This window comes from Monopterus albus, unplaced genomic scaffold, assembly GCF_001952655.1.
Source record: "Monopterus albus unplaced genomic scaffold, M_albus_1.0 scaffold305.1, whole genome shotgun sequence".
NCBI classification, from domain to species: Eukaryota; Metazoa; Chordata; class Actinopteri; order Synbranchiformes; family Synbranchidae; genus Monopterus; species Monopterus albus.
Genome location: NW_018128185.1, coordinates 423,891 through 435,014, shown reverse-complemented (window position 1 = coordinate 435,014; position 11,124 = coordinate 423,891). Strand labels below are relative to the sequence as shown.

Sequence of the window (11,124 nt, the reverse complement as noted above, 5' to 3'; positions counted from 1 at the left end):
GTATTTCCTGGTAATAAACTCCTCAGCTGTTTAGGAGTCTGATGGCAGAGGGAAAGAAAGAGTTTTTCAGTCTAGTGGTCCTACATTTGACACTTCTGAACCTCCGGCCAGAGGGCAAAGAAGTGAACAGTCCATGCTGGGGGTGGGTGGGATCTTTGAGGATGGAGGCAGCTTTCCTACGCACCCTGCGGTGGTAAATGCTCTGCAGAGAGGGCAGTGGAGTCCTAGTGATCTTCTCCGCAGTCTTTATCACTCTCTGCAGGCGCTTGCAGTCCATAGCAGTAGTGCTGCCATACCAGACAGTGCTGCAGTTTATGCGCTTTATGCAGTATATAAAGTTTTTTAACACCCTCACAGTTGTTTTCTGGTCCATAGTGGCCACATGAACTGACTCATGAGGTAGGACTGCTCTGAGTTTATTGTTTGGTTGTTTTTATGCTGGAGTTGTAGAGGCTACATTTGCTTTCAAAAGGCTCACTTTTTTACGTTTCTGTCTCTTGTTATTGATGCCACTTATTATGTGAAATGATAGGTCAAGGCTCACTGAAGGCAGACGTTACTCCCAGTGCCCATTCAAGCTGAAACAAGTTGGATTTTTACTTTTGGTGAAAGGTTTTGTAGTTCAGCTCACAGGAAATAGCCTCCACTGGTTTATTGCTGTTGACCCTATTGTGATTGTTGTTGTGGGAGGTGAAGAGTCATGCTATGAGGTTTTGGAGCTGGAGACAGACAGCTGGGCTCAGTATCATGACACCAGAGCTGAGGTATTTTCAGGCATTTTACTTTATTCTTCTTGGTGTGTGTAAGATTCAGAGTTTCAAGCACTGAACAGCACATATATCCATGGTTGTGCTGAAGGATGAAGGTTACATCTGATTAAAAAAGAGGTGCATACAAAGAAAAATAAGAATATAAAGTGTGCTTTTTAGCTTTGTGGGCATACAGTGTATGACAAATGGACCAAAGATGAGCAAAATGAGGATTGTCATCTTCACAACCCCTCAGTATTAAGAGGAAATATCTGCAAAGGCCAGAAAGATAAAACTGCAGGCAGTGTTATCAAAGTGTTACAGCTCTCACGCTGAAAAAGAAGGAGAGGGAAGGTCCAGCCAGTTGGGATGATGATTGGAAAAAAAATTGACTTCATGGTAGGAAATGTAAAGAAAGTGAGAAACAGAGGATAAAGTGGTTGATGAAGAAATGAGGAGCCCATACTTATTCTTCAAGAAGAAAAAGGAAAAATTAAGAGAAAGTATGGCTGGTTAAAAGGTTATTTAAGTCCTCTAAAGCAGAAATTGCAGCAGATAGAATTTTCCATTACTTAAATGGCAGCCTAACTTCTACCACTAGTTTTCTTTTTTATTTTTCTTGAGCTATGATGCTGTGAAAGTGACAAAAGGGAAGGTACATTTTTACTATATAGAGAGGAATACCGTAGCCTTTTATTTCAGAAATCTGGGAAAAATACACAAATAATGTATATTTTAAAAAGTACAGAAGTAAGTAAGAAAGAAAGGTTCTCACTCATCATCAGCAATACTATTGCTTACATCTCTCAATAGCATACTTAAAGTGAGTTATTGGTTTAACCAAATACCATATTAACAATGGCAAAATTCCCATTCTGTTAAGGTATTAGAAAAATTTAAGATGATTTTTTTCTAAACTGATGCGGAGCAAATGAGCACCTTGCTGAATGAACATCATAAAAATAAAAATCTCCTTCAAAATGATTCATCACATGTTATATGTTGTGGAAATATTTGGAAATACTTGGGGAAACGATATTTTATGAGACAAAAGGTGTCCAGACAGTAATATTTACCACATAGATATGTCAGTCTAGACATAAATGATAAAACGGAAACAGATGAAGATGGGGATAACAAGGGAAAAATTGTGTCACAGAAAAAAAAATTGATGGAGCAGCAGAAGAAATGGGGCCAATAGCCGAGGGGGTTAAAGGAAAGGACCAGACAAGATGGAGGCAAGACTGTTATTGGCAATTTAGTGTAAGCTAGGGAGGAGCAAATAAAGCCAGGGAATGTGGTCAGAAAGGTGACAAAGAGGCGGACAGAGGAGGTGGGTGTTGGCATTTTGGCCCAGAGGGAGGGATATAGGAAGCAGAAATGAGGAGGATAGGGGTGTTCATCTTGGGACTATAGACTGACAACTGGGAGATGGAGGAGGAGGAAGATAGGGGCTGAGGCTGCAGGTCTGCGGGCCAGACAAGACTATCTACCCTCAAGGGAAACAGCCTCTTTTTGTTTTGAGAAGAAGACACATGAACAATCCTCTGGACAAAATAGGTCAGACAGATGGATGTGAAGATGAAGTAATGGAGAGGTAGCATGAGGGGGGGATATAGACTTAGCCAGAAACAAAGAGAACAAGAGACACCCACATGGATTCTGGAAAGTCCATGTGGATTTTTGGAAGAAAGAGACAGTGGATGAACACCTAAAGAAAAGATAAGCAACTGAAAGGAAATGAGAGGTAGATTTAGAAGAATATTAAATAAACACAAGGGGGGAGACATAAAGATATTTCATAGAACTGCAATATAAAATGCTGTGTTTGACTTAGTTTAATACTTTAAATCAACACCCCTTCCTGCTTCAACTTGAAAAATGATCAGACACTCACCTTGACTCACTGGGTCAGATAATTCTGAAGACTGTAACAGACCTATATTTCCTGCACTCAGAGTTTGTAATGAATGCATGTGTCTTCCTTCCCCCCTGTTAAAGATTTATGACATTAAAGTCTCTATTGTTTAATAAATCAAACAGGGGAGAGATGTAACAGCAAGGTGGAAATGCACTAAATCAGCTGTAATTTAAACTTGTCACAGAGTGATAAGAGTGAATTTTTGCCAAGCTGAGCTGTAAATATCTGTAGCATCTTCTTCAAAGTGTGTAACAAGAATTATGTTGTTCTGGCTGTGTCTTCCAAAGTTTAACTATGTTTTTATGTGACGCTGAATGCACAGTGAGGTGTTAAGAAGAAAAAGAGCCAGAAGGTAGGGACTCAGAGTTTCTCCCTACTGGGATTACCAAAGTATGTATAAAGTGTATGCGCTACTTTATGCTGTATATGGTCTTCTTTCTTGTTGGCTTTAACCTTTATATTCACAACAGGTTGTTACTTGGTTTGTGGAGTACTTTAAACCACTGTAGCAGCATCGCTTTATTGCTGTCAGTGTTGGTCTGCCAGGTTTTCAGTCAGTTGGTTCACTTTGGTTCAGGCTGAAATATCTTGAGGATGGAACACTATGAAATTCTGTGGCATGTCTTTGGACTATGGGCAGAAGCCAGAGTACCTGGAGCAAATGCCACACAGAAAGGTTTCTGTCAGTCCAGACGTTCTAGCTGCATCTAGTTCCATCAGGTCAAATTTTTTATTTGTTCAGTACTTTGCTGTATGACTAAATACATAAATAGTCTCAGCAGTATTTTGTGTCCACTGCTAATCACCAGGTATTAGCATGCTAGCACATTAAACTAACGGGGGGAACATGGTAACATTTATACCGGCCAAACATCAGCATTGTCATTTTGAACACGTGCTAGCTGATGCTAACATTTAGCTAAATCAATGTTAGCTTATCCCTGTTTACTGTAAAAAGTACCTTTCTTAACTGTCTGCCATTTGTTGGCCTGTTTTTTTATTCTTCGGCTTTGCATATGAAAGTTTATTTACTATTCCAAAACACTTTGTTAACATGGCCAAATAAGGCTCTGACCACCTACAGTACGCACTGTATATGGATGATTAGTCTGAGTGCATATTTGGCTGCACTTACAAATGGGTTTTATCTGTCCATTATCACAGTCTGATCACCTGGTAAATATGTTCCAACCAGGTTTAAAGGGAGTCTGTCTTTCATCTATCCTGAAATGGCTTCTATCAGGGTGGCTGCATAGCTATGAGATTCAGCTCTGCAGGTTTTGATATAAATCTTTCAGTGCCCTTCTTTTGACTCTCCCTTCCTTGAAAAAAGTTTGAGGTACTTTGGCTGAAAATGTTCACAAAACATCATAAATATCACCCAGAGAAATAAAGCAAAAATGTCAACAACAAAAAAACAGTGATGATAAAAGGTTTGATTAATGAAAGGAGTTGAAGAGGATGAAGCATTCTCTGTCAAATGTGAGCAGGAAAGAACACTAGCTGGAAATGATAAGAAAAGGGGAGACAGCAAGTACAAAAAGATGGGGGATGATGTATAGATGGAGCAGCAGAGGACAAGAACGGAAGTATAGAGAAATAATTGTGCATTGTAATTTAAAATCTAGAAGAACCAAAAATCCAAACCATTAAAAAAAAACTTAATAATGAAGTGATTAAATAAGGGATGGAGGAAGTGGATAATGTTTACGCTGTAGGCTGCAGATTAGCCATAGTTCTCTCTGCTCTACCCTGAGGGACCCACTAATTATGTGTTTGTCTATACGTATAGTATGAGTGTGTGTTCACATCCACACTTTGGTCCCTGCAGCTTTACACTTTGGTTTTTGTGTGTGCATGCACATGGCCATGCTCGCTTTAATTCATCTAAGTTTGATTTGTACGCAGACCTGAATCTGTCACTGTGTGTGGCAAGCGTGTGAGTCTATGTGTGTGTGTTTGTGTGATGAGATGAGATTAGACTTCCTGCAGGGTTGTAGTTCCATGGAGGCCACCTGAAGCAGCAGGAACGACAGGAATGTGGTAACAGTGATACGCTTCGCCGTCTCCATCACTACAACATCTCAGCCTCAGCGTGGGAGAGAAGGAAAGAGAGGAGAATAGAGAAGAATAAAAGTAGACACACATAGAGCACATCCAAACTTTGTTTTTCAACCTTTATTGCTGCAAACTTTTTGTATTTCAACACCAACCTGAGCACTTTTTGGGTAAAACCGTTTATAGATTTTCTAATCTTCTCAAGTTATTTGCAGCTGTGCATTAGGAGGCGAGTCAAGTCATATACTGATAGATTATCACAGCATGCCACACAGGAAGCTAAGGGTTTGTGTTTTGTGCCATTGCGATGGGATGATAAAAAGCCTCCTAAGTCTTATCATAGACAAAACTGCAAAACAGAAAACCTTAACTATACGAAAAGGTGAAAACCAAGGTCGAGCTGTGACAGTAGACATCTGGATTAAAGCAACATTAGGGATCAAGGGGGCAACAATGTTGAAAATGTGATTTACTGAGAAGAACATAAAATTAAAATCTAAATTTTCAACATCTTTTTTAAGTTGTCGTATAGCACACTGAGTTAAAATTTTTGCCCCATGCTCTGATTGTAGGGTTCCCATTTGACCAGTTAGACTAGAAGGAGTTTTCAGAGTCAGGAACATCACACCTTGTGGAGTTTCCTTGTACAGAAATACAGTTATTAGTTAATTTTGTTTGTTTGTGAGTTTGTAAATTAGAGACTTTAAAAAGAGATTTTTGGATTCTTATATTGCCTCTGTTTGTTTCTTTGTTTTCTCATCAGTCTGCTCATTGGTATTTTCATCAATTTGACATGCTTTGTGTGCATTGTAATTTGGCATTTACAAAAATTACAGTGATTAGAAACTTTAGTATGTGCATATATGAAACAGCAGTTATGTTTGTATGTTTCATATCATTAGGCACCACTTTAGGGAATTTTAAGTCTACCAAAATTTATTATACCATGTTTAATACTGATGGATTTTATTGAAGCTCAGGTATTACAAGACAAACAAAACAAGGACAGCCACTCAAATCAAATCAAAATCAAATCAAATTTTATTTGTATAGCGCCAAATCACAACAAAAGTCATCTCAGGACACTTTACAATGTAAGGTCTACTTACTTACTGTTAACACTATTATTACATAGGGAAAACCCAACATATCCCCCTTGAGCAAGCACTTGGCGACAGTGGGGAGGAAAAACTCCCTTTAACGGAAGAAACCTCCGACAGACCCCGGCTCTTGGTGGGCGGCCTTCTGCCTCGACCGGTTGGGGTGAGTGGATAGAGGAGAGACAAAAGAAGAAAAGCAACAAGACACAACGGAGAGAAACTCAGAGCATCATGGGGCCCCCCAGCAGCCTAGGCCTATAGCAGCATAACTAAGGGAAGGCTCAGGGTCACCTGATCCAGCCTTAACTATAAGCTTTATCAAAAAGGAACGTCTCAAGTCTAGTCTTAAAGGTAGAGAGGGTGTCCGCCTCCTGAACTGAGACTGGGAGTTGGTTCCATAGGAGAGGAGCTTGATAGCTAAAGGCTCTACCTCCCATTCTGCTTCTGTGGACTCTAGGAACCACAAGTCAACCTGCACTCTGAGAGTGAAGTGCTCTGTTAGGATGATAAGGCTCTACGAGGTCTTTAAGATACGATGGAGCCTTGTCATTAAGGGCTTTGTATGTTAGGAGAAGGATTTTAAATTCTATTCTGAATTTTACAGGGAGCCAGTGGAGAGAAGCTAATACGGGAAAGATATGATCTCTCTTGCTAGTTCCTGTCAGTACTCTGGCTGCAGCATTTTGGATTAACTGGAGGCTTTCTAGGGAATTATTGGGACATCCTGATAGTAAAGAGTTACAGTAGTCCAGCCTGTAAGTAACAAATGCATGGACCAGTTTTTCAGCATCACTTTGAGACAGGATGCTCCTGATTTTTGCAATATTGCGCAGGTGAAAGAAGGCAGATCTAGAGACTCACCAAATATTACTCATTGGTGAGAAATTATGTAGGATATGGATTAATTAGAACTCTGTGTTATGTTTTTATGGTAAATTAATTTTTATCAGTTTTGCAGTTGATTGATTCTGACCTACATTCCAGGGTGTTACTACTGTGCCAAGTTAATACATAAAGCTTTAATTAGTGTCATTTATCAAAGCTGCAGTTCAGTCATCACATGCATCATTTCATCAGTCAGATAGTTGATGTGTGGTATATCTTGTTCAAATTGAAGTTCAAATGCTTGAACACAATTTGAAAATTCCACCAGTGTTCTCCAAATTTGAACCACTGGTGTGCGAGTTATTAGGATTTAAAGACAGACAGATGTAAAAAAAAAAAATCCAGACTCCACCTGTTTGCACTGCGTGAGGCACCGCAGTGGGAGCAACACCAAACTGAGAAGAAACATATCAGATGTTGTGTTTGAAATGAAGAGTGAAGGCTGAGGTTCAGTGTTTGTGTGTGTGACAGCAAGTGTTGTTCTCCTGCGGCGGCCTCGGCGCTCAGCTCTCCCACTGTGGCTGGTTATTAATGGCTACAGATTCATTACAAGCAGCCAGTCAGCCATGCTGCCAGCACGCCCGACGCTATTAGTCACACAGTCAGCCTGATAGATGCACACACAAACAGATACGCACAGACATAATGAATACCAAATACAAACTGAAACTGAAATACCACTACACAAAAACACAAATAGAGACAGTTATACAAACTCATGAAGGTTGGACACATACAGACCATACATGAATACACAAGCCTGTGCAACACTAATTAAACCTTAATTCAGACAGTTTTGATTTTGACTGTGTTTTAAGTACTGTTTTAACTTTTTCTCTTTTTCATTCTCCTTCTCTGTCTTCTCCTCACCTCTCCCTCTTTCCTCATTCTTTCAATCCAGAGGACGTGTTTATCCTCCATGGGAAGGACAAAAAGAACCCTCTTATCTACGGCCTGTTTACCACTTCAAGGTATGTATGTCTGCAAAACAGGGAGTAGAGCAGAGAATAGTTTGTAATCTGGCCACGTGTACATGTTGAAAATGCATGCAGGGTTTTGGGGGGTGGAAATGGGAGTGTTTTGAATTTCCACTGTGTGGAGAAATGTTGTTCCTACACAGATTCCTCATAGTGAGAAAAGCACTGAATCATTCGTTCCTCTTTAACCCTTGCAGTTATATTTAGGCTCAACTAGTTTAGTTCTACAGTGTCAAAAGCCAATGAGAGTCAATTATATATACAAATCATTCTATATGAATTGTTATGGATTTGACTGAGAAAGAGGATTTCCTACCACTGATGAGACATCAGCTCAAAAATCCATGACACAAAGAAAACTAGTGCTTCAGCAAATTACTATACTTTTTAATTTTATATGAACCTGGTTTATGTTATACAATGGGGATGTTAGAAAAAGTAACATCTCATTTAATTTTATCTTCAAATACTGATCAAGATAGCCGCATGATGACCCTGTAATGTGAGATAATGTCACATACGGTGAGCTACACCCAGGTCACGGGGTCTTTCTGTGACTCACAAATGAAACACATTCATTCATGTTAACCAAATGAAGCGCACGTGAGTCTTCATCATCATCAGTGCTCTGGCTTCGATACAGCAAGTGTTGTAAGTGTGCGAGATGAGAGGTTAGAGTCTGACCATATGTTCCTCAAATGCAAACAACCACAGACACTCAGCAGTACGACGATTTATGAAACCACAGCAGCGTTTAAATTATCTTATGAAACTAAGTGGGTGTTGGGTCAGTGTGGGTGGATTGTGTAAATTGCACAAGCTCTTAAATGATATTTCACACAAAAAATAACATTTAAAGACACAAACCATAATGTTTTTGACTTTTAGATGACATTAGCTCAAGAGCCATGGTAAATAATGAATATGTACGCTGCTGTTGCTCCCTGTTCACTTACAGCTTCCTCAAATGGTCATGTTTTACAAAGACATAACTTTGTTGCCACCACGGGGGGTATATGCTCCCTGTGTTTGTATTTTGTGATGGTTTTCTCTCAACAAAAGCAGCTGTATGTGTAGACAATTGGGCACAAAAGCCTGCGTGCTCCTGTGGACCATGATCTATTTCTGGTGGATGATCACGTTTGGTGCAATGCAGTAGAGTGACAATATATTTTTATTGTTTTAAAAAATAAATGTTTATAAAGTTACATGCTAATAAACTGTATTATATCAATAAATAGAAAATAACTGGCCACATTTCTGAGGCCCCCCTGAATTTCATTTTGAGATTGTCAAGGGGCCCAAAATGCTCCGAGAAGCCCTGTAGTTCACACACTAGATGGAATGTAAGCACCTCTGTATTTCCAAACTCATCAGAAATGTGTGATTGCTGCAGTGTATCAATCAAAACATACTGTGGCTCTGAAGTTATTTTTCTAGCCGTTGCATTCACCTTTTCCATTAGTCATCTTCTTTCTTGTCACTGAGGTCGCTTGTTGAGACCTCAAGTAATATTGAGACATTGAGAGCTTTGGAAAAAGAAAATCAGAAGGAAAAAAAATACACGAAAGCAAAATATAAAGTAAAATGTATTCATATTCCAGCGGTCAAACCTAAACAACATGTTGTCCAACTACAAACTTGATTAAAAACCATTACCAAACATGGAAAATATGAGACAGCACTGAACTGGGTTTGGTTAGTTTCCACAGATAATATGATTTCTGTTGTAATTTGCTTGTATACTAGTAAGACATGGTCATGTCAGAGAGGAAGAGGAAAATATTTTCCTACTCCATCTGAGAGAGAGCAATGACACAAACACATAAAAGTGCGCAGCAGCAGGCAGACAGACGTTTAAAGACAAATGGATCGAAAAAAGGCAGAGGACACATGAACAGATGCTCTACAAAGGCAAAACAAAAAGTTAGGCGCTGCCTGAAAACACTGGGGGCAAAATAAAGTGAAGAAAAGCCAGAACAAATGAGTGAGTGAGGCACCACATGCTCTGACTATTAGCCAGCTTCAGAGGTGGATGCCAGAGCTCTACAGTAGCAGCAGATGTATGACAACATTTGGCATGGTGAAGCAGGGAGTTGGTCTGTTTTTTTTTTTTTGAGTTGTGAAAAGTGTCTGGAATCTCAATGAGAAACAGACATAAGTCCAAAGCATCACCCAGGGTGGGGTCCCAGCCACAGAGCTGCAGAGTGTGAAAAGGAAGGTCATTCCTTCTGAATGGAAACTTCTCTCTCTCCATCAGTCATAGCTGCACACACAAGGGCTTTTGAGACTGTAGGCTGTGGATGTGTCCTGTGTTTTCTGCTTTTATTATTTAGTTTTTCATTTGATTATTTCTTAATTTAAGTGTCCATCTATCACAGACACTGCTGATTAGATTTATTTCCCTGCTGTTTTTAAGAAGGGGGTGTTTATTAGTTTATTTGCTCATTTGTTTTTTGGTAGTTTAAACAAAACATGTTATTCATTCATTGTCTCGTTCATTCATATTTTTTCACTTATAAAATTACTTGCTTATTCAGTTAGACTTCCCACCCTTTGTCTGGGGGACTTGGGGGTGTGCACGCATCATTCTAAGACAGTTTCCTCTGCTGCTCACTTTGTGGTTACACAATAACTACTACTGCAGTATTTGGAGCAATTTATTATCAAGTGAAAGTTCTTTTTGGCCAAATTAATTGCATTGATTGATTGTCTTTGTGTCAGTTAACATTGGATTTTATTTGTGTGTAACTACCAGCAATGTTGGCTGTGCAAAACTGTTGCCAGTGGTTTGTTAAGACTCCTGAACATTTTTTTTTTTTGTCAGAAATTGCTGTTATCTCTGATCCTGAATTGCAACTCAGAGGCTGACATGAATTCTTTTTCCATTATCAAAATGATTTGGCATGCATCTGACTTCCGCAATGAGACCTCTGACCTTTCTGTGAAGAGAAGAAAAGAGCTTCCTTTCATAAGAAGTTTAGACTAAACACACAGTATGTGTCAGCCAACATGATGAAACCACCCTGAATCATCACAGTGCAGCCCTTCTATCTGTTTTTAGCAGCTCTACCCACCAAACACTTGTGTAATATTTAACTCAGATACATTTTGCCTGAACCTAACTACAGTGGATGGGACATGTTGTGGTGGCAACTGATGTGCTGAAAGCAATGCATTCATCCAGGCTGGCCTTTGGGTTGGAACACATTCAGTGAATTGATGCGTTCAAGCTGAAAAGCCACAATGACTCACAACTCTTCATACAGTGTATTACTGTAAGCTACTGCAGCTCTAAAGGCGGGGCAGCTCATGATGTGAAATCATCAAAGACGTGCTCAGCTTCCTGTTTGTTTAAATATGCAGGTTGGAAAAATACCTGTAGGAAAGATTACTGGAGTCTGAATGTGATGAACTATAGCCCTCCTTCCTTC

At 39.5% G+C, this 11,124-nt stretch overlaps 1 protein-coding gene across 1 annotated transcript in view; it reads left to right on the top strand.

Moving 5' to 3' along the window:
• sema3h (sema domain, immunoglobulin domain (Ig), short basic domain, secreted, (semaphorin) 3H) overlaps nt 1–11,124 on the top strand; it is an 87,722-nt gene that overhangs the window by 65,236 nt on the left and 11,362 nt on the right. Inside the window, exon 9 of the mRNA XM_020623593.1 lies at nt 691–764. Coding sequence (XP_020479249.1) covers nt 691–764 — 74 coding nt within the window. The remainder of the gene's footprint in view (nt 1–690; nt 765–11,124) is intronic.